Source organism: Pipistrellus kuhlii, unplaced genomic scaffold (assembly GCF_014108245.1).
Source record: "Pipistrellus kuhlii isolate mPipKuh1 unplaced genomic scaffold, mPipKuh1.p scaffold_m20_p_3, whole genome shotgun sequence".
Lineage (NCBI taxonomy): Eukaryota > Metazoa > Chordata > Mammalia > Chiroptera > Vespertilionidae > Pipistrellus > Pipistrellus kuhlii.
Genome location: NW_023425529.1, coordinates 175,322,072 through 175,349,028, shown reverse-complemented (window position 1 = coordinate 175,349,028; position 26,957 = coordinate 175,322,072). Strand labels below are relative to the sequence as shown.

General features: G+C 47.8%; 1 protein-coding gene and 1 long non-coding RNA gene across 16 annotated transcripts in view; both read left to right on the top strand.

Annotated features, from left to right (window-relative positions):
* The window catches only part of DLC1 (DLC1 Rho GTPase activating protein), a 360,572-nt gene that overhangs the window by 309,872 nt on the left and 23,743 nt on the right, over window positions 1–26,957 (top strand). For 4 of the 15 annotated variants that reach the window (XM_045588917.1, XM_036459000.2, XM_036459002.2 and 1 more), the window contains 3 exons: window positions 16,625–16,696; window positions 21,675–21,710; window positions 21,887–21,968. In XM_045588917.1, the coding sequence (XP_045444873.1) occupies window positions 16,625–16,696; window positions 21,675–21,710; window positions 21,887–21,968 (190 nt within the window). The other 11 variants (XM_045588923.1, XM_045588924.1, XM_036459001.2 and 8 more) reach the window with 9 other exon arrangements.
* On the top strand, window positions 3,656–4,635 carry LOC118730788. The gene is made up of 2 exons (XR_004991616.2): window positions 3,656–3,763; window positions 3,997–4,635. It is a non-coding gene; the product is annotated as an uncharacterized LOC118730788 (long non-coding RNA).

The following is a 26,957-nucleotide window of genomic DNA, read 5'->3' as shown; positions in this document are numbered from 1 at the left end:
CTGCCCAGGTGGCCGGCTGGATCCCAAGTAGGAAGCGTGCAGGAGGCAGTAGATCAATGGTTCTCTCCCATCATTGATGTTTCTATCCCTCTCTCCCTCTCCCTTTCTCTCTCTGGAATCAATAAAAACATTAAAAAAAAAATTTTGTTGTTGTTGTTGTTAAGATTATAGCTCTGCAGTCTGGGGTCCGGTCCTACCAGTTCCAGGAGCTGCATTAGGTTGTAGCCCAAGGGCCAGGATTTGAGAAACACTGGCTGTGACTGCCTGCACACCTCCGATTCAACACGTGCGTTGCGCTGTAAAAGCTCACCCTTCTCCACAGCAGTGTTAATTAACTTACATTGCGCCGAGGGGCTTTAGCAATGAATAATCAGCGCCCAGAAGGACTGCTCCTTTCCCCATTTCACAGACCAGAAAAGGCCGATTTATCCCTTTACCTCCCCACGTCCCCTCTGTTCACGCAGATTTGTGCGGTTCCCATGGACTAAAAGGAAGAATGGCTGAGACTTTTCAAAAAGAGAGCAGAACTACTAAGATAAACAGGAAAAGTGCGCGGGGGAACGGGGGTCCCCGCGGAGACCTCCCGGATAAGTAGGCGCCTCGCCTCGTGGGCACAGCCTTTGCCCCTGCCTCCGGCTCCCAGAGCTGGAGACCTTTAGGCGTTTCCTGCTGCAGACGTGCACAGCCCCCAGGATAGCATTCCAGCTCCCGCCGCGGAGGGGCGGGGCGAGGGGCGGGGCCAGAGGACCGCCCGAGGCCGAGGCTGGCGAATCAGGCCGCAGGGAGGAAAGGGGCGGGGACAGTGGCAGCGGGCGGGGCTAGATGGGTGGGCGGGGCCTGACGGCTGCCAAAGGCAGTGGCTGGCTACCTGGGAGGAGGGGCGGGAGCCAGGTGGCCCCGCCCCGCCAGGCCCCGCCCCTCGGGGTGGGCTGTGCGGCGCGGCGGCGGGGCGGTCGCGCTCCAGGCAGTGCGCTCCAGCCGCCGGAGCGGAGAGTGCGCTTCGCTGCTGCCGGCCCGGCTATGGCCGATCGTCGCAGCCGGAGTAACCGATCCCGGGCTCCTCGCCTGCCCTCCCAGTTCCACCTCTGAAAAAACCCTCCGTTCTTTCTGGGGCCGCGGCGAGTGGCACCCAGAGGCGCGCAAGGATGCGCTGAGGACCGCTGGGGCGCGTGGGTGCAGCCGTGAGCCGCGGCGCGGAAGCCCGGGGGTCCCCTCGGGCTGCCTCGACCTCCCCGCCGCGCGCCCGCCGCCCCCCGCCGCCGCACTTGATGTGCAGGACGAAGCCGGACACCATGATCCTAACACGTAAGCTAGACCTGTGCCTCGCCGCCGGGCCCGCCGCGGGAGCCAGCTGCGGAAGGGACCCGCCGCGGAGGAAGTGTCACGCCGCCTGGTCACGTCGGTGCCTGGCGCTCTGTGCGTTTGAGACGCCCTCCGAGGAGGCTTGGGACCGAGGCGCCCGAGCTTCTGGGCGTGGAGGAGGTGGAGTGTGGGGAACCCGCGGGGGTTTGGGGGGGATGGGAGGGAGGTCTGAATCTGGGGTGATGTCTCCGGGGCGGGGGCGGGGGGGGGGGGGCTCATGGCTTGGGACTCGCTGGCTGGTGCGCCCCGTGGGCTCCGGGAAGGAAGGCTGCGGGCTGGGAGGGAGGGGACCGCGGGGAATGCGGTGAAGCCCCCGCTAGCGTCCTGCCGGGGCCGGGCTGGGGGTGCAGAGCCGGGCTGGGGGTGCAGAGCCAGGCGTGGGGTGCAGAGCCGGGCGACGGTGGCCTCTGACTCCGAGGACCGCTTTCTAGGGGATCTTCTTGAGGCCCGGTCCTTGCTTTCCTTCGCCATCGGAAGGAAACTTTATTTATTTAGGGACGTTTAGATCGAAGTGGCATTTTGAAATTTAAAAAAAACAAAACAAAAAAAACCCTGCACGTAAGTTAATCAAAAAAACTTGTTTTCATTTCAAACCGTCTTGTTGCAATAACTCGGGAAAGAGCCTGACGGCTGCCGCCCCGGGAGCTCCTCTGCGGGGTGCGTGCGGGCCGGGCTGCGGGGTCACGGGTTCGTGAAATGCCCCGCGGAGGTGCCCACGCCCCGGGCCCCGGAGGGGGGCGCCCGCCCGCGCAGAGCGGGTCCCGGGGCGGCGAGAGGATGGAAGCACGCCTCCGGCCCCACTTTTTTTCTTTTTCTTTTTTTTCCTTTTGGAGCCCTGCCACCCTCTGTGACCTTGTCCCCACCCCCGACGTCACGGGCCGGACGCGCTTTTGATGCCGCCGAGGGCGCTGCTCCCCGGGCTGCGGGGACCGGCCCGCTACGTGTCCGCCCGGAGCTCGGCCCGGTCACGAGGGGGTCCGAGCGGAGCCCGGGGGCGGGAGGCCGGCTCCCGGGAGCCGCGTCTGGTGCTCGATGATCCACAAACACCCACTTTCCGCTGCTTGTTGTAGGAGGAAACCCCCGGGTGTGCAGTCAGTCTACATGTTTTTACACTTAAAAAAAAGGCCGTTTGGTTGCCAGCCGCGAGTGAGCCTTGATGCACTCAGCCTGGGTTAGCAAACGGGAAATTTCATTCTCAGAATCCCGAGGCTGGCCCGGCCACGGTGAGGGGGAAGGTATGCAGCCTAGGCACACAGAGATTCATGAGGGTGGCATCTGTGACGCATTTGGGTAGAAAAAAAAGATAAATCCAGCTCTGGAGACTACTCAGAAGGCTACTGAGTCTCAGATTACATTTTTCCCCCCCAAACCCTGCTGAAAGGATGAGGGGAAATAATAGACCAGCAGAACTCTGCGTGTAAATCTATCAGCAGCTTCCAGAGGCTGCCCAGCTCAGCGTCCATCTGGTGCCCTGCAGGGCCGTTTGCAGGCCAGGAGGGTGGAGTGAGTGCAGGCACCCAATGCCATCCTGGCTTGCAGGCTTCAGCAGATGGTCGGAGGGGGGCGCCCTGAAGTCGGCAGCCTTCCCCCCTCCCTCCCCCCCCAATCAAAGAACTGAGATCCTGGAGATGGAGTGTCAGATAGTTAGCAGATGTACCCTCAGAAGTTATTTCGAGACATTTGGGGAGAAAACGTTGGCGATGGCTCGCATGAGCTTTTACTGCATCATGCCAGACTCGGCGTGGCCCCAGCCGGCGTGCATGTTTTTATGATGAGTACTGCTGTCAGAGTTTCAGATGAAGCAGCGTAGACTGGCTTTCCCTCCCAGCTGCTTTTGACAAAAAACGGGGTCTTGCTCTCAATTCTGAGCTGAGGGACACCTTACACACCCAGAGGGGCCGGACCCGGTTTTCCACCTCTGCAGGATGGGAACAAGCAGCTCCCAATTTAAACCTCTCCGCAGAGCGGATGGGAAAGGTGGTGTGGGTGACTTCCTTATGTCTCACCTTCCCAGTTGTGGGTCTTATGAGAAACACTGTGTGGGTGCCTTAAAGAGTGAAGAAGCTGGCTGAAACTGGTTTGGTTCAGTGGATAGAGCGTCGGCCTGCGGACTGAAAGGTCCCGGGTTCAATTCCCGTCAAGGGCAGGTACCTGGGTTGCGGGCACATCCCCGGTGGGAGGTGTGCAGGAGGCAGCTGGTCGATGATTCTCATGAGTCTTTCTAACTCTCTATTCCTCTGTCTTCCTCTCTGTAAAAAAATCAATAAAATATATTCTTTTTTTTAAAAAAAAGTGAAGGGGTTGAACGGACCGGTAGCTAACTATGGCTCATTGTAGGCAGTGATCCAAGTTTCAATGTGCTGGTCTGGTCAAAAGATTTTCCTATGTTTGTGGAGCAAAGGTGGGTGGCTGGCCGAAACCGGTTTGGCTCAATGGATAGAGCGTTGGCTTGGGGACTGAAGGGACCCGGGTTCGATTCCGGTCAAGGGCATGTACCTTGGTTGCGGGCACATCCCCAGTAGGGGGTGTGCAAGAGGCAGCTGATTGATGACTCTCTCTCTTCGATGTTTCTAACTATCTCTCTCCCTTCCTCTCTGTACAAAATCAATAAAATATACTTTAAAAAAAAAAAAGGTGAGAGGCTGGTTGCACTTTAACCTAAAGCCTTTCTTCATTCTTTTTTTTTTTTTTAAATTAATATTCTCGACTGCATTTCAAATACTGTTTAAGGACGTTTTTACATTTAAAAAGGACGCTTGCTTGCTTCTGGAAAAGATACCATATTAACAGAAAAACCTGTTATGATTAAACAAGGTATTACTGTCAGTGAGTGGGTGAAAATTGTTTTCAAACTCTTATTTGTCGAATCAGAGCGGGGGCTTACAGGGGATGTGGCAGGCCCCAGTGAGATGCCGCCCGTCAGAGGCTTGGTGGGATTCCAAGAGGTGGTTTCAAACACAAAAATAAGTACTTGGGTTTCCCTTGGTGTCCCCATGGAGATTTTAAAGCCATGATGCAATGTTCAAGTGAGAGTGGTATTTTTATGACTTAGGTGAGTAAATATGCAGTTTGCAAATACCCAGGAAAGGGTGGAGGTGAGCTGGCCCAGAAGGCAGGGGCGCGCGGAGTGCAGTGGGCAGAGTGGGTGGCGCTGTTCTGAAGAGGGCCCTGTGCTGGACAGGATGGCCCGGTATTGTAAACACGGGTTTCTCAGGCTTAGTTCTCCTTCCTAGCAACAGGAAGACGGAAATGAGGCCATGCAGAGAGGCGGGGGGGAGAGAGAGACCCTGGCTGGCTCCAGACAATACTTGACCCACCCTAGCATTCACCCTGTACAGCCAGAAGGCTTGCAAAAGTAAAAATAACTTCAGATGTTTCCCTTTCCTCCCTGGCTGTTGCCAGATCGCTCAAGACTGAATGCTTGGTGCTTTAGAGCAGCGCTTTTCAACCAGGGTGCCGCAAGAATTTTTAAAACATCCAATACCTGACTATTCCAGTCAGGGGCGTTGACCTATTTTCCCTTGGATTGATTGTCAAATTAAAATTAAAAAAAAATAACAGCCACCACCACAATGGCCATCTGGTATCACTGATTCAAAACTATACCTTTTTGTCAGATGGGCAAAAATATATATATTTTTGGTGTGCCTCAGAATTTTAGTAATTTAGTTTTGTGCCAGGAGATGAAAATGTATAAATCGCTTCTTTAGAACATTCTAGCAGAACCCGGCCTCGGGGTGTAGCTAGCAGCAAGGCGCACAGAATGCCAAGCTGTGCTTGACATGATAAAGCAGACCTGGGGAGAAAGGAGATTTTTGTGTTTGTTTATTTTTTTTCATGTTGGCATAATCCAGTTATTAGAATTACATGAATTGAGATCCGGTGGAGGAGAGAACATTTAGTTTCTGGATATAAAGGTAGAGGAGAGCTCCTAATGCTCAACCGTCAAGTGCAGGTAACCCAACACTCTGTCCCAGAAAGCTCGGTCCGCATCCTCTCTCAGCGGCTGTGCAATTCGGAGGAGCGTGCTTCTCCCTCTCCTCCCAGCCGGCCTGTGGCCATCGCCTGTGGGGGAACCTAAGACGTGAGGGAGGGTGGTGCTTCTTGTAAGGAGATGGGGCTGTCGGGTTAAAGGGTGTTTTCTAGGAATGGGTTGCTGGTGTGAATGCAATCAGTGGTGTTTCCTTTCACCTTCACAGTAGCCAGAAACCTAATGAATGTGAAAGGGGGGAGGTTCCCAGCTGAGAAGGGCAGTCTGCTCTTTTCCTTGGGGGCCCCGTTGGTTAAGAATTACCGTGACTGAAGATAAGGACCAGGGAGCTGTCCTGCTGGGGCTCTTTAATTAGTCTCTATGATGGGCCCTCCTTCATATATATATATATGTAAAATTGACTTTTTACAGAGAGAAAGGGAGAAGGATAGAGAGTTAGAAACATCGATGAGAGAGAGCCATTGATCAGCTGCCTCCTGCACACCCCCCAGTGGGGACATGCCCGCAACCAAGGTACATGCCTTTGACCGGAATCGAACCTGGGCCCTTCCAGTCCGCAGGACAACGCTCTTTCCACTGAGCCAAACCGGTTTTGGCTGCGCCCTCCTTTTTTACGTTTTGTAAAATATGGGCAGACTTTTGGCAAGAGAGCGCTACTGCTACAGAAGTAAGATGTATCGTGTGCACGCATGGTCATGTGGATGTTTTGCTGCAGCACCCCATGGAGACGGGGGTCTCCACGGCACAGGCGAGGGGACTCTGAGGCTTGAGGAGTGAATAGATACCTTGTCCAGGTCACTGGCCACATGGCACACCTCGGTGTGCAGGCAGCTGTGTGTGGCCGCCCGTTCCCATCAGTCGGGAGCGGATTCTGTGTAGGAAACGGCGTTTGTCCTTTGGCACCGTGCGCCTTGCAGTAGCTGCTGTTTCCGGGGGTACCCGAGCTCCTAGGTGGGGAGCTGCGGTGTTGGGGTTCAGGACAGAAGAGCATTCGGTTTTGCACCCCTTCTCTGGAGGCCAGTGGATGGAGAGGGAGCCTCTGTGGCTGGCGTGCAGCCCAGGGCTCCGGGTACCGTATTCCGGCCTGTACCGACGGGCACCGCTGTCCTCAGTGACGTCTTTCTAAGTAACATGTCTCAGGGGAATGAGCTCGCAGGTGGAACTGCAAACATTTCAGCAACGTCATGAGAACGCCTGCCTGTGAGAATCTAACCTTCATGGGCACCCCACGGTAACGTGTGACAACTTAACTGAAGGCAAGCCAGAACACAGAGAAATCAGTTTCTCTTAATCATTCGTTCTTGGTTTTTATTTGGATAGGAGACTGCGTTTCACTGTGGGAAGCCCTGTAAGCTCCTTTTCCCTTCACAGGTCTTACCGCGCTCTCTCTCTCTCTCTCTCTCTCTCTCTCTCTCACACACACACACACACACACACACACACACACACACACACAGGCACAGGAACACACACACACCCACACGCACACACGCAGGCATAGGCACATGCAGGTCTTACCTCTCTCTCTCTCTCTCTCTCTCTCTCTCTCTCTCTCTCACACACACACACACACACAGGCACAGGAACACGCACACACACACACGCAGGCATAGGCACATGCACATGCAGGCACATGCACACACAGGCACATGCATAGGCACATGCACACACAGGCACAGGCACACGCAGGCACATGCATAGGCACACACAGGCACACGCACCCCCCCGCCCCCCCAGGAGAAAAATGAAAAGCTCCCTGCAGGCCGAGGTGGGTGAAGCCAGCGCTCAGATGCTCTGACACCTCCGGTCCCATGTCGTTCCCGCCCCGCCTCCCAGCGTCCTGCGGAGAGGACCGGAGGGAGGCCGCTTCCTGGCTGTCAGCAAGGCGCCTTCCTTCTTGCGGATCCCTGGAGGATGTCTGGGGACAAAAGTTTTCCACACCCGAGGCTGGAGCCTGTCTCAGGAAGCCAGGGAGGGGGAGGGGGCCTGGAGGGGAGAAGGCCTGTGGCCCCCGCTGGGCCGCTGCTGCCTTCTGTCACCTCCAGGTGGTGAAGTCAACAGAAGATGCTGAAATCCTGAAACCATCCCTCCGGCGCCTGGGAAACCCTGACCTCCTCCTAAGGGCCATCCCCACGCACCTTTCCTTTTCAAACTGGCTGGTGTGGAAAAGGGGATCCTGCCTGGTCCTTGTGTTTGTAAAAGTCACTGCGTGGGAAATTCCAGAACTTCGCCGAGCAGCCTGGAAAAACATCGCCGCCTCCCTGCTGAGAAGGGGGGAAGTTCAGTGACTAGGCCAAGGTCACCTGCGAATTCAATGGAACTCCGTGCCCCTTCCTGTGGGATGTGTCAACAAAGCGGGAATAGCAGCAGGGGAAAACGTGTGTTCGTAGGGAAAACGTTCCCGTTATCAGACCAGAGGGTTCCTAAGCTAGAGAGGGGCACCTGAACCAGATTTTCACCATTAGGCACTATGTGTGTTGGGGGGTAATAGTAATATTGATGAAAATAATTCTTCTTTTTTTAATATATTTTATTGATTTTACACAGAGAGGGATTGAGAGAGATAGAGAGTTAGAAACGTCGATGGGAGAGAAACATCCATCAGCTGCCTCCTGCACACCCCCCCACTGGGGATGTACCCGCAACCAAGGTACATGCCCTTGACCGGAATCGAACCCGGGACCTTTCAGTCCGAAGGCTGACGGTCTATCCACCGAGCCAAACCGGTTTCGGCTGAAAATAATTCTTAAAAGACAGTAATACCTTTGGAAATACTCTTTGGCACAAAACAGTCCGATGGAACAGCATCACCTGTGTGAGGTTAGACAGACACGGCCAGAGATGGCTTAGATTGATCACAATCTGCCGTGTTTGTTTTCACGGCTGTTCGATAAGGCAGCTTGGTTTTTTATTTGATTCGTGGTGGTTTTTTTTTCTCTGTGTCTGGATTATCTGAAATATAATTCCCTTTATTTCTAATTTACGGGGTTTTGTAGCAGTACAATTTGCCCAGTATTTTCTATTTCCTGTGCTATATACCACCCTAGAATTTAGGGCAAAACTCAAAGATTGGGTGCAGGTAGGTGGGTGGGACCTTAGTCGAATTAGCTTGTTAACATGTTAAAAGGAAGAATTGATATGCTTGCCGGCCTTTAATGATGTGGAGATGGTAGGGTTACTTTAGATTTGTAACAAGGTATTTTGCCTTAAACCAGAAAGGAAATGGAATATATAATCTTAACACCGATGCATCCCTTTACACACACACAAAAGAGAAGCTTGAATAATAAGGGCCCTTCAAAGAATTATTTAGATCGTTTCTCCCTATTGCCTTCTTAATCTGTGCATTATCCTCATTAAAAGGGCTTCGTATTTTAGGTACCTCAGACTATTTTTCTTAGCAATGCATGGTTGGAAATGCCATCAGTATTTGATAGAGAATATACTACAAACGTGTGTACGCGCTTGCGTGTGTAAACACATCATTTCCATCTGCCCCAGATCGGAATGACATCGAAAGAGGTGACTATGCAGAATTCATTTCCTTAATAGTTTATTTTCTGTTTCAGTTGGACCTCTTTGTGCTAGGTGGTAGGTGCCAACTTGATGCGTTGGGAGATAGTTTCTGTTCCTGGAAGTCATTGGATCGGCTCAGGTCTGGAGCGCCTGATAAAGCCGGGTCTTGCATGGGCTCCAATGAGTGCTGAGCTGCTTGCCTTGCCATGTATGTTTGTGTGGGAGCTACTTGCCTTCCTTTGGTCCGTGTTAAAAACAGTATCTCGAAGACGCTGGAACGAAACGATCCCCAAAGGGGATGTCACACGATTTAATTCTGCGTTTGTCACACTGTATGCTCAGTCGCAAGTACCGGCTGGCAGGGCCCGCCTCCCAGGATTCCCTCCTTTCAGGGCGAAGCTATTTATTAAGTTGTCATCACATCACTGGGGAAAGTGGGTCCTTCTCCTCCCCCCTTTTTAGATAATTTCTAGGAACATTTTTTTTTTTTTTACTAGAAAGCAACATAACTCCTTCAAACTTCAAGCAGGAAAAGAAAGAAAGAAAAAACTTAAAAAGAAAACTCCCTCAAACTTCCAGTTCTTACTCTAAGAATCGGTTCGTGCTTTAGAAGGGACTTGACAGAGTCGGGGCTGAGCGCAGGGCTCTTGTTCCGATGTTTGAGAGGAAGGGGAATGTGTTTGTGACACGGAGAGTGACTCTGGGGACTGACGGTGGGACTGAAACCTGTTCTTTGGGGTGTCGGTGAGAAGGGGGACTGAGCATAAAGGAAACCTCAGACTGAAACCCCGGGGATTTGCAAAGCCTCTGGCAACCCCAGGTTTACAGAGGAGGAAATGGGTCCGGAGAGATTATTTTCTTTTTTTTTTTTTTTTTTTTTTAAATATATTTTATTGATTTTGTACAGAGAGGAAGGGAGAGATAGAGAGTTAGAAACATCGATGAGAGAGAGTCATCGATCAGCTGCCTCTTGCACACCCCCTACCGGGGATATGCCCGCAACCAAGGTACATGCCCTTGACCGGAATCGAACCCGGGACCTTTCAGTCCCCAAGCCGACGCTCTATCCATTGAGCCAAACCGGTCCCGGCCGGAGAGATTATTTTCTTAAAGCTGCTTAACTGAACAATGGATTCTTTCCTGGGCCAGTTTTCCTGACCTGCGAGGGTATACTTTCCCCCCTGTCTACGATGAATTGTTAGAAAGAGTTCAGAGGCTCGGATGCAAAGCCATTTTCCACCTGAGGAAGTGGAGCTGACTGCTCATTGGTTGCCCAGGTGATAAGATGCTTACATTGACTTCCCACTTCATCCCCCCCTCCTCCCTTTGCTGGGTTACAGAAAATCCAGCTGTTTGCCACTCCCTCACAAACACGTGCTTCCCCATCTCTCCACCTCGCTCATTGTCTCCACTCCCAACCTCTTCTCCCACCAGCCAGTCTTAACCCACTCTCCCCCCCCCCACCTCTGAATTCATAGAGGTCTCTCCTGTGTCACATCACATTCTCCTCTGTACTGTGCACAAGTCCTCCCTCCCTCCCTCCCTCCTTTCCTTCCTTCCTCTCTTCCTCCCTTCCATCTTTCCTTCCTCTCTTCCTCCCTCCCTTCCTTCCTTCCTTTCTCCCTTCCTTCCTTCCTTCCTTCCTTCCTCCTTCCTTCCTCCCTCCCTCCCTCCCTCCCTTCCTTCCTTTCTTCCTTCCTTCTCCCTCCCTCCCTCCCTCCCTCCCTCCCTCCCTCCCTCCCTTCCTTCCTTCCTTCCTTCTTTCCTTCCTTCCTGTCTGTCTTTTCCTCTCTTCCTTCATTCCTTCCAACCTATCTTTGTTTTTCTTCCCTTTTTTCTTTTTTCTGTGAAAATAATGTATTTTCAATTGGTTGCTTTGGTGGGTAACAACATGTTCAAAATAAAATAGAAAACCACGTAAGGCTGCGTCACTTACCGTGTTACTTGGTGAAACTTAGTTCAAGTTGACATGTGCGTGTACCTACCTACACAGTGTGCTTTTCTACGTGAAGGCACGCATATATTTATACACGTTACCTGCGTACATGCGTGTACAAGGTTACAGTGTAAAATGTAGTTCTTATGGTGCATCCTGGTCAGAGAAGTGAAGACCATTTTACTGGAACAAAATTCGTATTGTAGCATATTTATAGTGTCATGTTTACTGCTATATACCTCACATGGGATATACATATATATCAGAACTTACACGGGGGGGCAGGGGGGGAAAAGAGGCCAGTAAAGGTGGACACTCAGCCTGAGGGAGAGGGGGTGACAGACGAGGGTAGTAAGGAGCTCCAGACCAGGGCACACGGCCATTAGGACTTCAGCTTAGTGACTCTTGGTGCTGTCGGTACAGTCACTTGGGACCTAACCAACACGTGGCCTGTTCACAGCTCTCGGGAAACCAATTCATCCTCAGTAGAGGATTGCCAAACCACCACCACTCAGCGGGGAATTACCTTCCCATTGAGCTTCCTGCTTTGGGGCAGGAACCTGCATCTCTGACTGTCCCTGAGCAGAGCTGGCAGCGGACTCAGCTTGCTTAGAGGTTCAGTAAATAAACCCTGAGCGAAGGGGGAGTGAAGACTGGCCCCACTTCCATGCACGGCTGGACTAGAAGGTCGCACCGTGTCTTTGAGTCAGCTGCTCTGGGGCCAGATGGCCTTAGAAACGGAGTTCTAGCATCAACAGGTCTTCCAGAAGCTTCCTAACGGGCTGCTTTCAGAATCCGCACAGCTTTGGCATTCTTTCAGGCACGTACGTGAGGGCAGGAATGCTTCTGGTGGCCAGTCCAAATCTTTGCTTGGATTACGTAACACTAGCGTTTAATAGATATTAGTATATAAATATTGCTATCTGTCTTGGCTCACCTAAATCCATTTTACATAGGTAACTCCTGATAACCAGTCTGCGGCATTCGTGTGTGTTTGACATTTGTGTTTATTCATTGCAAAGAGAAGAGGCTTCAAGTCATAGTTCTTAGTCTGAATTCGTTCTCCTATTTCTTAGGCTTTTGTTTAAGGGAGAAATTCAGGCAGCATTTATTTGCCTTGAGCCCTGGTTGAGGGGTAAATAGCATGTTGTTAAAGGAGTCAGGGAACCTGAGAGTGCCCGCTGTGAAGACCGCAAACAGAAGATTTACTTTACTTTTTGTTAATCCCTGCCCAAGGGTATTTTTCCATTGGTTTTTAGAAAAAGTAGAAGGGAGGAGGAGAGACAGAGGGAGAGAAACATTGATGTGAGAGAGACACATCAATTGGTTGTCTCCCGCATGCGCTCGGACCAGGGCCAGGGATCCAGCCTGCAACCAAGGTACTTCCCCTTGATGGGAATCGAACCCGGGACCCTTCCATCAGTGCTGTGGCTACTGAGCCAAACCAGCCAGGGCAGTAGTCACTTCCTGCTTCCACTCAGTCGCTGTTGCTCAACCTGCTCAGAGCAGCGGGTTTGACAGAATGATGACGGGGTTGGGGAATTTCAGCCTTGCTTACAGAAATTGAGGGGGAAGGGGAAGACGGGGTCACCCCATCGAGCCAGGAAATGTGCAAATATGGCCCGCTGGTTCCCAGCCACACACAAAGGGGCCTCATTCATCTCCCACCACTGACCACGAAAGCTGCTTCCAACCCAAATTTCCTGTTTCCTCCTCAACCACATTTGTCCGTTGTTTGCTTAGAGAAAACCAGGTACAAAAGTGACATTGTATTCCCATTGTATTTTGGGTTTCTGACGGCATTTGCGCCTGGTGGGGAATGTTTTTTAAAATCCGTCCTTATAGTTTTCACACACACACACCACTCACATCCATTGCCTGGTGGAGAGATCTTTAAAAGCCAGACCGGGGGCAGTATCTGCGATTGAAGGGATGAAGAGTGTATCTGGTTTTCTTTAATAGTTTGAGTGTTTCTTGTTATAGATATATATATATTTTTTTAATATATTTTTTTAATATATTTTATTGATTTTTTACAGAGAGGAAGGGAGAGAGATATAGAGAGTTAGAAACATCAATGAGAGTCATCGATCAGCTGCCTCTTGCACACCCCCTACTGGGGATATGCCCGCAACCAAGGTACATGTCCTTAACCGGAATCGAACCCGGGACCCTTCAGTCCCCAAGCCGACGCTCTATCCATTGAGCCAAACTGGTTTTGGCTTTTTTAAAATATATTTTATTGATTTTTTACAGAGAGGAGGGAGAGGGATAGAGAGCTAGAAACATTGTTGAGAGATAACCAAGGTACATGCCCTTGACCGGAATCGAACCCGGGACCTTTCAGTCCGCAGACCGACCTCTATCCACTGAGCCAAACCGGTTTCGGCTAGATATATTTTTTTAAGGGTAGAACTTCTCTTGTTCATTTCTGGATGTTTTAGTTTCTCTATCCTATGATGGCATCTAATGAAAAAAAGCTCGTTTTTTAAGAACTGGTTATTTCCCTATTTGTCTGTCTTGGATAAGGTGACCAGACATCCTGCTTTTGGCGGGACAGTCCCAATTTTTAACCATTTGTCCCGCATCCCTCTGCGTTTTAAAAAAGTCCCGAGTCGGGACTTTTTTAAAACGCAGAGGCACGCGGGACAAATGGTTAAAAATTGGGATGTCTGGTTACCTTGGTCTTGGGGGATTATACTGGTAATCCATGTGTTACAGTCAGCCTGAGGAGTATGAATTAATAGGCATTACGTGCTTAGGGAGGGGCCTGGCACGTAATATGCACTCAGGAAAAGTTGGCTAATTGATGAAATTGTGGAGAGGCACCTGATCTGGGAAGACTGCCTGGAGGAGGCGGCATTTGGGCTAAGCCTGGAAGGACGAGTGACAGTTGACCTTGAGAGGCTGGGAAAGCATTTCAGTAGATGTGTGGGAAGGAGAGCACCCAGTTTACTTTGGCCGGGACACTGAGGCGGCCGAGGAGCTGGGAAATTCGGTTGGATGCCACATGAAGAGCTTTGGCAGCTGCCCGGAGGTGTTTAGACTTGATTTTCTCAGCAGTGGAGTTCCAAGAAGTCCGTTTCGAGACAAGATCAAAACCGTAACTTGGGAAATTTGATGAGCCCAGAGTTGGATGGATCCTCAGAGAGGAGAGAATTGGAGACCTAGAGTTTTAGTTTGGAGACAAAAGTGAAAGTAATGGCCTGCCTGGGTCAGGGGGGTGAGATTAGAAAGGTTTTCCCAATCTGACTTGGATGTAGACATTAGTTCATTTCCTATTGAGTAAAATTTTTATTTTTTCTTTCTTTTTTTAAAAAATGTTTTTATTGATTTCTAGGGAGAGGGATAGAGAGATGGAAACATTGATGAGAGAGAACACAGGCTGTCTCCTGTGTGCACCCCCTCCTGGGGTTGGAGCCTGCAACCCGGGCATGTGGCCTCCCAGGAATCAAACCAGTGACCTCCTACTTCCTGGGTTGGTGCTCAACCACTGAGCCACACCAGCCGGGCTAGAAAACTTTTATTTTAAAAAAACTCAGTGCTTCTATTGGATGACTACCATTTCCTCTTGGGGGTCATTGGAAAGGGGTGGGAGTGAAATCAATGAACTAGTCTTCGTTTACAAAACAGTGACAACTTTTTACAATGCTTACCTCCCCCCCCCCCCCCCCCCTCCCCGATTTCTACAGAAACAGCAGGCTAAGTTCCCATTTGATAGGCAGCCTAACATTTCATACAGGGACATTTTTCAGGGTAAAGTAGATGCGGGCTTATCTATTTCCCATGGTTTCATATCTAAAAGAAAGACAGGTTGTCATCCATTGTAGGGGAAGGAAAAGGGCAGAATCCCTGGCCCAGCAGTTCTGGAGCGTGCTGCCCTCTCACCACTGTAAGCCTTTCATTCCGCTTTCTGCTGGGGAGGCAAATCCTCACTGCTCACATCGCCTTTTCCTAACTAAGTGGCTCTGAGGAGAGCGACTATCTAGGCACCGTCTTTTTTTCAGTCAGTTTTTGGTCATTTGGGAGCTTTTCATTCTCTCAGCAATGGAAAATGAATAAGAGAGTGGGGAGACAGCAGTAGGCATTTATGAGTTCCCGAAATCACACGGGTCCTTCAGCGAGCGATATATGTGACAACACTCTGTAATTTGTAAGGCATTACGAGTATGTAAATACATGTCAAGATTTTTTTTTTTATTATTTTTTTTTTTAGAAAAACGGTACCTTATATCTTTCGTGCCTCTTGGCAAAAAGCCATTTTAAAATAAAATGTTGAGCTACTGTAGGGTGTCCCAAAAAATGTAGATGTGCTTTGAATAATTACAAAGGCAGTGTTTACTTAAAATGCACTTCGTTTTCAAAATACAGGAGGATCTACAGAAAAGTATGTGTGCGTTTTCTTAGGACACCGTATATTTTCCCAGCAGTATCGTTTTCTAGAAAAATGTTTATTTTATGATTTTATTTAAAGCTTTCTTAATTTCTTTCTGAGACAAGATATGGGTATAAATACAAAAAAAAAAAAGTTAAACCCAGATAATTCCCATTGGACAATTCTATTTGTTCTTCCATGCGGTGCAAACATTGAGTCTATGTCACATTATCCTTCACCCCCAATTCAGCCCTGAATCTGGAGTTTGATGCTGCTGCTTTTATAATAGAAGATTCATGGAAGTAAACTTTGCCATGTCGATTTCCCACTCTACTACCGTAGTTGTTGGTAGCTGGGCACTAACTAACTCATGAGAAGATAGCAAGTTGCTTTTCCTTTTGGACTGCTCAGTAAGGACATTCCTATCTGCTTTCATGAATTTGAGCGGTCATCATTACCTTTCCATATTTCGGACTAAATCCCCAGTATGGGGCATGCATAAGGCAGCCTATCCGTGTACTCTCTCATCGATGTTTCTCTCTCTCCCTCTTCCTCTCTCTCTAAAAAAATAAATTAAAACATTTTTTTTTTTTTTTTAAGAATAGTGTCTGGCCAGTATAGCTTAGTGGTTGAGCTTGGACCCATGAAGAACCAGGAAGTCAGGATTCAATGATTCTCATCATTGATATTTCTCTCTCTCCCTCTCCCTTCCTCTCTCTGAAATCAATACAAATATGTTTGTTTGTTTTAAAAGAATGTTTGTTGTGTGAGCAGAGAAGCTCATGAATGTGCCCTGACCTCTCCTATGTGAGTCAGTCTTGACAGAGCTGTGACCACGTCCTGGAATGAGTTGGAACAGAGTAATGCGTCAGTTGCACTTGGCCTTTCTGTTTATCCAAGCGTATCTACATTCTACGAGATGTTAATCACAGGGGAATAAAAGCCTTGTTGGGCCTGTCACCCTCCCAGGATTGTGGGGTTTGTTGGATTAATGCCTCCCAGCTACCTGACAGCTCGGGCCTCCTGTAACTGCCTCTGAAGACTGGGGGCTCCAGGACCTGGGGTTTCGTGTACATCCTGTCAGGTGGCTGAAGGTCAGGCTGGGGCTCTTCCGGGTGTCAGATGTACCTGGTGACCTTCTATTGATGTGAAAAGTAAACCCAGTTCGGCCATCATCATTAATGACCGGAGCAGAAGCAACACAGGGTAACCTAGTGCCAGGACCTCCTTTTTTTAAGGAAAGGTGGATAGTTATATGCATTTCTAAAAGTCTGGAAAGATGCACAACGTTTTAAGTCACTTGACTTAAGGGGACTTGGGGCCTTAGTTGTTACCAGCAGACATGCATGTTTTGCTTGTAGAACTATTTCAGAGCTTATTAGGGAAGAAGAAGCATGCTGAGGTACATAAGACTTAACTTCCTTTGTTTTCTGTTTTGTTGCAGAAATTGAAGCCAAAGAAGCTTGTGATTGGCTACGGGCAACGGGTTTCCCCCAGTATGCACAGCTTTATGAAGGTGAGCCGGGAACACCATTTGTAAAAAATATTAGCATAGCCCTAGCCAGTTTGGCTCAGTAGAAGCATCGGCCTGCGGACTGAAGGGTCCCAGGTTCGATTCTGTGCAGTCTTAGTCCCCAGTAGGGGGTGTGCAAGAGGCAGCCAATCAGTGATTCTCTTTCATCATTAATGGTTCTCTCTCCCTCTCCCTTATTCTCTAAAATCAATATATATATATATATATATATATATATATATATATATATATATATATATATTATATATATATATATTAATGTTAGCATAATCTTATCCTTGGTTCATAATTATTATTGATCTGTTATTTACTTTCAGATAGTTTCTTATTTACTTGGCTATTTCCATCATTAAAAAAATAAAAACAAACAAACAAAAAACACAATGTAGCAAGCACTGAAGACTCCCACCACTCAAAGAAAAAGCTAGGATCTTTTTAAAAAAAATATATTTTATTGATTTTTTTACAGAGAGGAAAGGTGAGGGATAGAGAGTTAGAAACATTAATGAGAGAAAAAGATCGATCAGCTGCCTCCTGCACACCTCCTACTGGGGATGTGCCCGCAATCCAGGTACATGCCCCTGACCGGAATCGAACCCGGGACCTTTCAGTCCGCAGGCTAACTCTCTATCCACTGAACCAAACAGGTTTCGGCATGGGATCTTGATAATAACACAACCACGTGCTCTCCTTCTGCTGCTCCCCTATCCAAAATCACCGTCTTCCTAAATGAAACCTGTGTTTATCCTTTTTTTTTTTTTTTTTTTTGCTTTCCTTTTATGTAGTTTTATTGTATTTTCCTAAAATATATTTTTTTATAAACTTGTTTTCCTTTACCAAAAGGGTCGTGTGCTCTATGTAAACTTGTAGAAATTGATATTTTTACTTCTTATATTAAGATTCTTCCAGTCTGGGTGCCCCTGGACTGTGTCCTTATTCTGCTGTCACTGTTGTGTAACATCCATTGTGTGACTGGAACACAGTTTATTTGTATGCTCACTCCGCTGGGCATTTTGGTTTTTCTGTCTTGCTTTTATAAACTGTAATGTTTCAAACATTCTTATGCCTTCTTGTGGTACCCTTGTACATGTGCAGTAACTTGCCTCACATGTATTTCTCAGGGTGAGATGCCTGGGTAATAGAGACAATAGGTATTTGATTGGATAAGGCAGGTTTTAAAAAGATGTGCCGATTTTCACTCCCGCCATGTATTCTCAACACTTGATATTGTCAGACTTTAATGTTTGTCAATCAACTGGGTATGGAATACCTTCCAGAGTTTCACTTCCATTTCCCTCATCCTTGATGATACGGAGCACATGTTTCCATAGCATTTGGCCAGATGTTGACTCTTCTGTAAAGTCTGTTGCCCGTTTTCCTCCTGAGTTGACTGTGCTTTTCTTTATGGCTTAAGAGCTCTTCATGCTAAACCTATCGGGCTTGTGTTGCAGTTTGTGATTAGGCTTTTCACTTTTTTTGAGGTTGTCATTTTTGATATTATTCCTTCTAGCCATTCAATTCTTTAATGAAGAAAACTGGGCCTTTTTAAAAGTAACTAGGATCTGGGCTGAAGTTTTACTGCTTCGGTCTCTATTCCGCACCCTGGGGTGCTGAGGGCAGGGACCCGGAGCCCCTCGAGTCTTCGTCACCCTCAGCCTCCGGCCGCCCCGTGTGCCCTGCACAGCAAGATGAGAATAGGCTGGAATAGGCTGTTCGTTTAGATGACAGTTTTATCATTCTCCGTATTAAGTCGTTTAAAGAGAATGACAGTTGTGAGCGGGTGGACTCCATTTTACGAGTGATTTTCAACCGAGGCTGGGTGAATAATGAAGTGGTTCCTAAATGGAGAGTGAGTAAAATGACTCCCAGGATTTCTTCCCACCGAGCATTCTTTGCCTCCGTAATATTGCTGTGATGGCCACCCTAGGAGTCTCTCTCTCCTTCACTCATTTACCAGCCAGCCAGCCAGCCCGCCAGCTGACCAAGCAGCTCGTGTTAATTCAGCATCAACAAGGGTGCCTGGCACTCCTGGGTGCCACCTGTCTTACAAAAACAAGACGGTTCAAACCTCAAAGAAGAACTTTGAGGGATTGTCAGACTCTCATAGAACAAACATAATTTTGGTTGATTCCCATTTAAAAAAATACGCCTTTTTCATTAATGAAGAAGGAAGGAGATGCAATGAGACAGTTAGCCACCAGGAGACAAAAATCTCTAAAAGATCCATTTGAAATGATGTCACTTAAACTTGTTTTCATGGTGAACTCTTCTCACAATTAACAGTGATTTTAAAACAGCACTTTAGTTCTTCTCTCCTTCTAGGATAATAAGATAGCAGGCTGGTTCCTGTAGCAATGGGAGCGTTCTCTTCGCTGGAGCTAGAGGTCCCTGCCAGCCTTCTCTAATACATGAGCCAGACCTCATGAGTCCAGGCCAAGAAAGGCGATGGTGCTAAACAGGATCAGCAGGTTGCCTTGAAGGAGGGACATGAAGTTGGGTGGAGACGGGGGCTTCCCAGGAGCAAATAGGGCCGAGACCCTAGAGATGATTTTTCTCTCGCTCACTCAGCTAAGTCCATTCATGCCCTAAGTTACAATACCTGGTCTACTGTATTGTAGCCCAGATTGAACGTGTGCTTTTCCCACGAAGATGGATTCAGAATTCTTTTGTTCTTAGATTGTATAAAACCTTCTACTGCTCCCTCATTTTAGTGGGCATCTCCAATACCTTTTTTTTTTTAAGATTATATATATATATATATATATATATATATATATATATATAAAAAATTTTAAGTCTTCCATTGTTTTTTTAAGTCTTCCAACTGTTTCTCCCTTTCTGCTTTACAGTTCTGCTAGAACTCCTCCGTATCCATATCTTTCTTTCTTTTTAAGACATATGTATGTGTATTATGATGAGTTGCTTATCTTCTCTTTGGAGAGAATGTGTGACCTCTTACCCTGGAGGGATGTCTCTGTCCTTCAGGAGGACTTGGGGGTGAGGGCGGCAGTCTATTGGATTTCCAATTCACAGCTCTCCTGGAGTCGGGGAGATAATTGCATTTGCAGTGGCAGTCCCGGGACTGTCCTTTGTCCCTTTTGTTCTCTTATTTAGAAATTAAATTTCCTCCAATTATGTCCATTCTCGGTGTTGATTTGTTGCCAAAGCAGCAGCAGCACTTTCCTGGGATGTGTATGTTTGCTAAGTCTCTGTCCTCACCCCTTCCCAAATCCTAAAACGCACACTGCAGTCTCTCAGATTACGTTCTGGGGGGAAGGAGGGGGTGTCCCTTTATGCCGGCAGTCCTTTTTGAAGCATAAGCCTCCTTTGAGGTGTATTGTTCTGGGCTATCGTTCCTCCCCTTCTTCCTGCCGCTGTGTGCAGGGTGCGTAGCACACACACTCCACACACCAACCCACACATTCCTGGTCTTCCTGTTCGGCTCTATTTTGGTCCTTGGCAATGTTGACTTCCTGCCTTTAAGCCCAAGCTAGAAGCTTAAACCCTAACCTGAAGAACGCTGGGAACTTCTACGCATCATACACCATCATCTATGGAAAGCTTTTTATTTTTATTTTTCCAGGAAAGAGTTGCGGCAAGGAAGAGAAATGAATTGATTTAATTATTTCACTCCTCCCTTGCGTTTAACCCCTACTGAATTAATGTCAACATCTTAAAATGTTGGTGTTCATTTGGGTCAGGAAAGTAATCTAAAATACAGCCCTGCCTGGGAAATCCGAGTTGGGAATTGCTGAAATAATATAGTAGTTGTGCTGTCTCATACGCATTGAACAGCATGTGAGCTTCTGAGCGTACATTTGTAGATCTGATGTTATACTTGGGAAGTATTCAAAATACGTTCTTTAATGGCAGCTCTATTAATACTCAGAGGTTCTGGTGGCTGTTCAGAGTGAAGCGCAGTGGCATGGCCTTGACACCGCCTTGCGTCTGCCTCGCTTGTGCTTACCTCGCTCGCAATCACTGTCAGCCCCTCTCTTATTTCCCCTTACAATGGTGCCATGAATCGTCTGCCAGAGAGACTTGACCTACAATTTAATGATGAGCTATAATCCCGCAATACTAACCTTCTTCATAAATCTCTGGGCTATAGCGACTTCATTGGTTTTCCTATGTGATCCGTCGTTCAGGGAACAGTATCAGTAACCCAACACTAGCCTTCAGGAATAAAGAATCAACTATAGCCGGAACTGGTTTGGCTCAGTGGATAGTGCGTCGGCCTGCGGACTGAAAGGTCCCAGGTTCGATTCCGGTCAAGGGCATGTACCTTGGTTGCGGGCACATCCCTGGTGGGGGGTGTGCAAGAGGCAGCTGATCGATGATTCTCTCTCATCGATGTTTCCAACTATCCCTCTCTCTTCCTCTCTGTAAAAAATCAATAAAATATATTAAAAAAAAAAAAAAAAGAATCCACTGTAACACTCATTCTTCCACAGACGAAGGGACTCGAGGTTCCGTGGGTCTGGGCAGCCCTATCGCCAGCCTTCTGTTGTAGGAAGAGTTCTGTAAAGTCCCCAAAAGCCGTAGGGAAGTGCTAATATGTGTTTAAAAATAGCACATCCTGAATCCCCTTTGGCTTCTGATGTCCTGCAAACGGTTGGATTTGGTTTACCACACTTGCCATGCACTGTTCTCCCATCTTTCTTTGGCCCAGTTTTCCATGACCTCTTCCCTGGTCAAATGTGAGCAAAGAGACACATGGAAAAACAGCACCAAACATCCAGCCATATTAAAAGGGAGCACCCTTCTGGCCTTCGTTCCAGCTTCAGTTATAATTCATGGCGGGCTCTCCAGCCTGTGGATTTGCTTAAAGGTGGGAAGGGTGTTTGTGAGCCTCTTATCTTGGACCAAAAGAAATCCCTGAGTCTCCAAACCACTTTAGATCCTAAGCTCCTTTGGGCCACTGACACAGCATTGCCTGAGGCTGCCTTCTTCTCCCCAGCACTTGGTGGGGAGGGAGGTGTTTGCTCTGCACACAGTAGGTTCTGCATACAGTAGGTGTTTGCTCTGCACACAGTAGGCATTCACAAGGCCTTTGGGGTGTTCCCCCCCACACACACACACCTGGCTAACCGGGGCTAGTTCAGGAAGAACCTAGGGTGCTCAATGAATTAATGTATTTGTGTTGATTTTCCTCTGCATTTGTCTTTTCAGATCTCCTGTTCCCTATCGATATTTCCTTGGTCAAGAGAGAGCATGACTTTCTGGACAGAGACGCCATCGAGGCTCTATGCAGGTAAATGGAAATGCTGCGAGCACTTTTTTTTTCTTTTTTTTTTTTCTTAGAATAGTGTGCGTATCAGTACAAGATGGTCTTGTTTGCTTTTGTTCTAACTAATTAGGTCAGGTCTTTGATGAGCATTTGGGTATAGTGATCTGCTTCATTGAAATAAGTGAAATTCTGTTATTTAATATTGCCATTAAAAGAGCACTGGTACTCAGATAGCGCTGTTCCATATTCAGCACCATATGACTACTCAAACAGCTAACTTCAGATGGCTCAGAGAGTACGAACAGGATTTTTCACAAGGCAATGCGGCTGACTGTACGGCCCAGCCAGGTACCCTCACAGTCAGAGCCGCTGGGGTACTAGATGGAAATAACACATTCACAGGAGTAAATGGGGAGGGGGGGAGGGTCTCCATACTAGAGCCAGGAGGACCATCGCTTGAATTCCTCTCTGAACCAGCTCCACTTTTCCGGGTACAAACTAGTAACAATAGGGTTAAAATGGCTGGAAAATAACTCAGCCCAGCCTTCCACCTACGGGTGGTCAGGCAGCAGATGAGCACTCATGTGAAATGTGACTAAGAGTCGGGCATCCCTTGTTCGTGGCGCTGGTGGGTCTTCAGGCTGGGTGTTAGAGAAGCGAAAGTAATAAGACATACAGCAATGATGGGCCTTCAAACCTCACGGCATTTCATTCATTTTAAGTCATTCATGCTTCGTCATTTTTCTCAAAACCTATAAGCCATAAAGGCTGGATTCTGGAAAGAAAAACGATTCCTAAACAAAATTCACATGCTGACTCGACTGTAAGATTAAATGTTCTCTCGATGTCCGTATTTAGTTTAACTTGGGAAAACATGATTAAGATAGAATGGCATCCGATAGTTATTTCCACGTTGTCGGCAAGGAAGGCAGTGGTATTTCTGAGAAAGTATTATTTTCTCCTTTCTTATGTAATAACAGCATTTTCGGAAGCAGCTAACTTGAGCAGTGGTTTTGAAAGAGAGATAGGGAGGATGTTTAGAATGGTAGATGGAATAGACGAGTCTTCATGGTTTTAGAGAGAAAAGGGGGGAAAAATCCCAGTTAACCACAGAGACGCTGTCACTTTTCAAGCCCAATGAAATGACGGCTCAGAAATGTCCAGGGTTTGTGAAAGAACCCGAGGTCCAAGCCTCGCACTGAGTGTGCATCGTTAGAACTGTGAGCTCTGGAATGAAGAACCCGGCAGGTGAGGAGGGAGGGAGGGAGGGAGGGACGGAGGGACGGAGGGAGGCAGGCAGGCAGCATCTGGAATAGGAACTACTGCAGACATTCTTCAGATGTTTTCATGCTTAGCGCGTGGCAGAATTAATTTATTTTCAATTCATCACTGGCGATAACACATGGAAGTGAGGCCACTCGTATGATGTGTCCCAGGAAATATTTGCGCGTTGCATCACATCATCCATTTCATGTGTTTTAAGCCACTTAGTGAGTGGGCCCCTGAACAGCAGCAGCAGCAGCTCAGGAATTCCTGGGCCGTAAAAATGTCACTGCTGACGAAACCAGTTTGGCTCAATGGATAGAGCGTTGGTCTGTGGACTGAAAGGTCCCAGGTTCGATTCCGGTCAAGGGCATGTACCTTGGTTGCGGGCACATCCCCAGTGGGAGGTGTGCAAAAGGCGGCTGATCTATGTTTCTCTCTCTCATCGATGTTTCTGGCTCTCTATCCCTCTCCCTTCTTCATTTTTTTGGATTTGGAGTGAAGGGTCCCAGGTTCGATTCCTGATCAAGGCACATGCCCGGGTTGTGGGCTTGATCCCCAGTGTGGGGCAGGCAGGAGATAGCCAATCAATGATTCTCTCTCATCACTGCTGTTTCTTTCTCTCTCCCTTTCCCTTCCTCTCTGAAATCAATAAAGATTTATTTTTTTAAAAATAGATATTCAGTCCTGGCCAGTTTGGCTCAGTGGATAGAGTGTCAGCCTGTGGACCAAAGGGTCCTGGGTTTGGTTCTGCTCAAGGGCATGTACTGCGATTGCAGACTCCTCCCTGGCCTGGGGCCTGGTCAGGGTGTGTGCAGGAGGCAACCAATCAATGTCTCTCTCTCACATGGATATTTCTCTGTCTTTCCTTCTCCCGCTCTCTAAAAATCAGAGGGAAATTATCCTTGGGTGAGGATTTAAAAATCCTATATAATAAAAGCCTAATATGCAAATCGACCAAACAGCAGAACAACCAGTTGCTATGACACACACTGACCACCAGGGGCAGACTCTCAACGCAGAAGCTGCTCCCAGCCCCTATGCGGGCCAAGAAGGGTGCCAGTGGGGGATCCCCAATCACCCACAGATTGGCCCTGATTTCTGGCCAGGCCTACGGGCCCTACCTGTGTATGAATTTCGTGCACCAGTCCTCTAGTAATAATAATAAAATTAATTTTAACCTTTTAACCGAGAGGGACCTATAAATACGTCAAACGTAAACAATATCGGGAATGGGTAGGACATATGAATACGTCCTTGAAATATATGTTGCGCCCTGAGAGGGACAGTATATATTTTTTGTAATCTTTATAATTGTTTGTAAAATTTATAATTTTCTTAATTCGATGTTTCCATTTTTTTGTTGGTATTCTTTTCTATTTGTTGGTAATTTTGTATTTTCTTTTGTGCTTTATATATAAATAAATGAAAATATATATATTTCATTTATTTTAATTAAGTATAAATTTAAAAAAAAATAATATGAAATTACGTCCTCCGGGCGTGACGTACTGACACGTCCTAGTGAAAGAGTACGCGCCCGTTACAGGTTGCGTCATTAAAAAGGGAACTCCCCGGTTAACAGGTTAAAAAAATAATAGATATTCATACCATCATCTTCATTTTGTTGTGACATAGCCCTTGACATGCCTACGCTACATAAAGCAGCCTGCCGTTTAGTAGGTTTGCACTTTGCTACTTTTCTGGTTTATTAAGAGGGTAGTGAGTGATTTTTTTTTTTTTAAGTAATTGCACTAATTCCATTTAGCAGTTGCACTTATCTTTGAGAATTGGAACAATCTTTATTTGTCCGGTCTTGGAAAGTTGTTTCTTCTTCTTTCCTCGCTCTCCTCTTGTACTTGGCCCTGTTTTCTTTCTGAGTAAGAGGCCCAGAAGCCCGCCTGCTCTGCTTTTATCAGGGTGCTTGGAGCTCCCTGCAGCAAACCTCTTGAACCGCTGCTGGCCCACCCCAGCTCCCTCCCCGCTCAGAGCCGTGTACAAGTTGCCCAGCAGATAAGGCTGACACATTCCTGTGGGGCTGAGCCCCACGAGGGCCCCGGGGCGGGAACCACCAGTTTCTGGACAGATGGTGCAATGCCATTGTTCGCCCACTCACTGGAGGAATCCTACCTAAGATAGCAGCTGCTCCCCTGTATTACCACGACTAGCATTTATTTTGGAAAGGAATGAAGTTTGCTCAGTAGATAAAACCTTAGCCCACGGACTGAAGGGTCCTGATTCAATTCTGGTCAAGGGCATGTATCTCGGTTGCAGGCTCAAACCTGGGCCCTAGACAGGGCCCATGTGGAACAATTGATGTGTGTCTCTCACATCGATGCTTCTCTCTCTCCCTGTTTCTCTAAAAAAAAAAAAAAAAATTAAAAAAAATTTTTTTCAATGGAACAACATCCCTGGGTGAGGACTAACAACAACAAAAATGGATGAAGAAGATACTGGTTTGGCCCGGCAGGTGTGGGTCAGCGGTTGAGCGTCAGCCTGTGAACCAGGAGGCGGTCACAGTTCTGTTCTCGGTCAGGGCATATGCCCAGGTTGCGGGCTCTACCCCTTTCTCCCTTCCTCTTTCTCTAAAGTCAGTGAAAACAGATTTTTAAAAAGAAGAAGAAGGTACTGTTTTTGAGTGCCAGGGCCACCGTATTTTAGTCCTGTGGCCTTGGATAAGATTCGTGACGGAAGCCTGCATTTCCTCACCTATAAAGGGAAGCTCAGTAAACATATGTGTACCTTAGGGTTATGGTGAGGACAATACAGGCAGAGTGCCTGACTCAGAGTGAACCCCAAAATGGTCTAGCTGGAACTGTCATCTCCAAGTTGGTAATGTCCCACCAGTGGGCATCCTTTCAAGGTCCTAGGGGACAGTGAGTCCCCCACAAACCCAGGGAATAACTTCCGGGCTTCCAAATCGAGAGGCCATGGGTTCAGCACTACCAACAGAAAAAGATAATATTGCCGAAACCAGTTTGGCTCAGGGAATAGAGCGTCGACCTGCAGACTGAAGGGTCCCGGGTTCGATTCCGGGCAAGGGCATGTACCTTGGTTGCGGGCACATCCCCACTGCGAGGGGGGGAGGAAGGGGTTTGCAGGAGGCAGCTGATGGATGTTTTTCTCTCTCATCGATGTTTCTGGCTCTCTAAGTCTCTCCCTTCCTCTCTGTAAAAAAAAAAAAAGAAAAATCAATAAAATATATTTAAAAAGAAAAAGATAATATTGGCCTTTATAAAACTGGCCTCCTGGGTCTTTTTTGTTTGACTCAAATCTAGAATTTGTGAAGTCAGCCTCTCCGACACCCCCGTAGGCCTTTGTGCCCAGTAAACCTGGCTACAAACACTATTCCAACCAGCAAAGACCAAATGAAGTCAAGTGGATATTTGGTTACAGGTGTGATTAACGAAACCCAGGCCTAAGACGGACGGTAACCAGTCCGGATTCTTTTTTTAAGTCTTGAAAAAACAACAACCCTGTGGGTTCAAGTCCTCTGAGTACTGATGCCGCTCAGAGAGGGACCTTCCGTGCCCTCGTTGGAAAATCTACTTTTCTGGTTTATTAAGTTTTCTCCGTGGCTTATGTTCCTGCCCTTCCTGTCAACCAAGAGAACTTCCCTGAACGTAGGTGCTCCGGGTTATCTTTGTTTATTCTCTAACCAGGCTATCGCTTAACCTGTGAAATCAAAGGCAGTCTTATCAGCAGGCAGAAACACTATCTCTCCTCCCGTGTGTTGAAACGGTTAGGCCG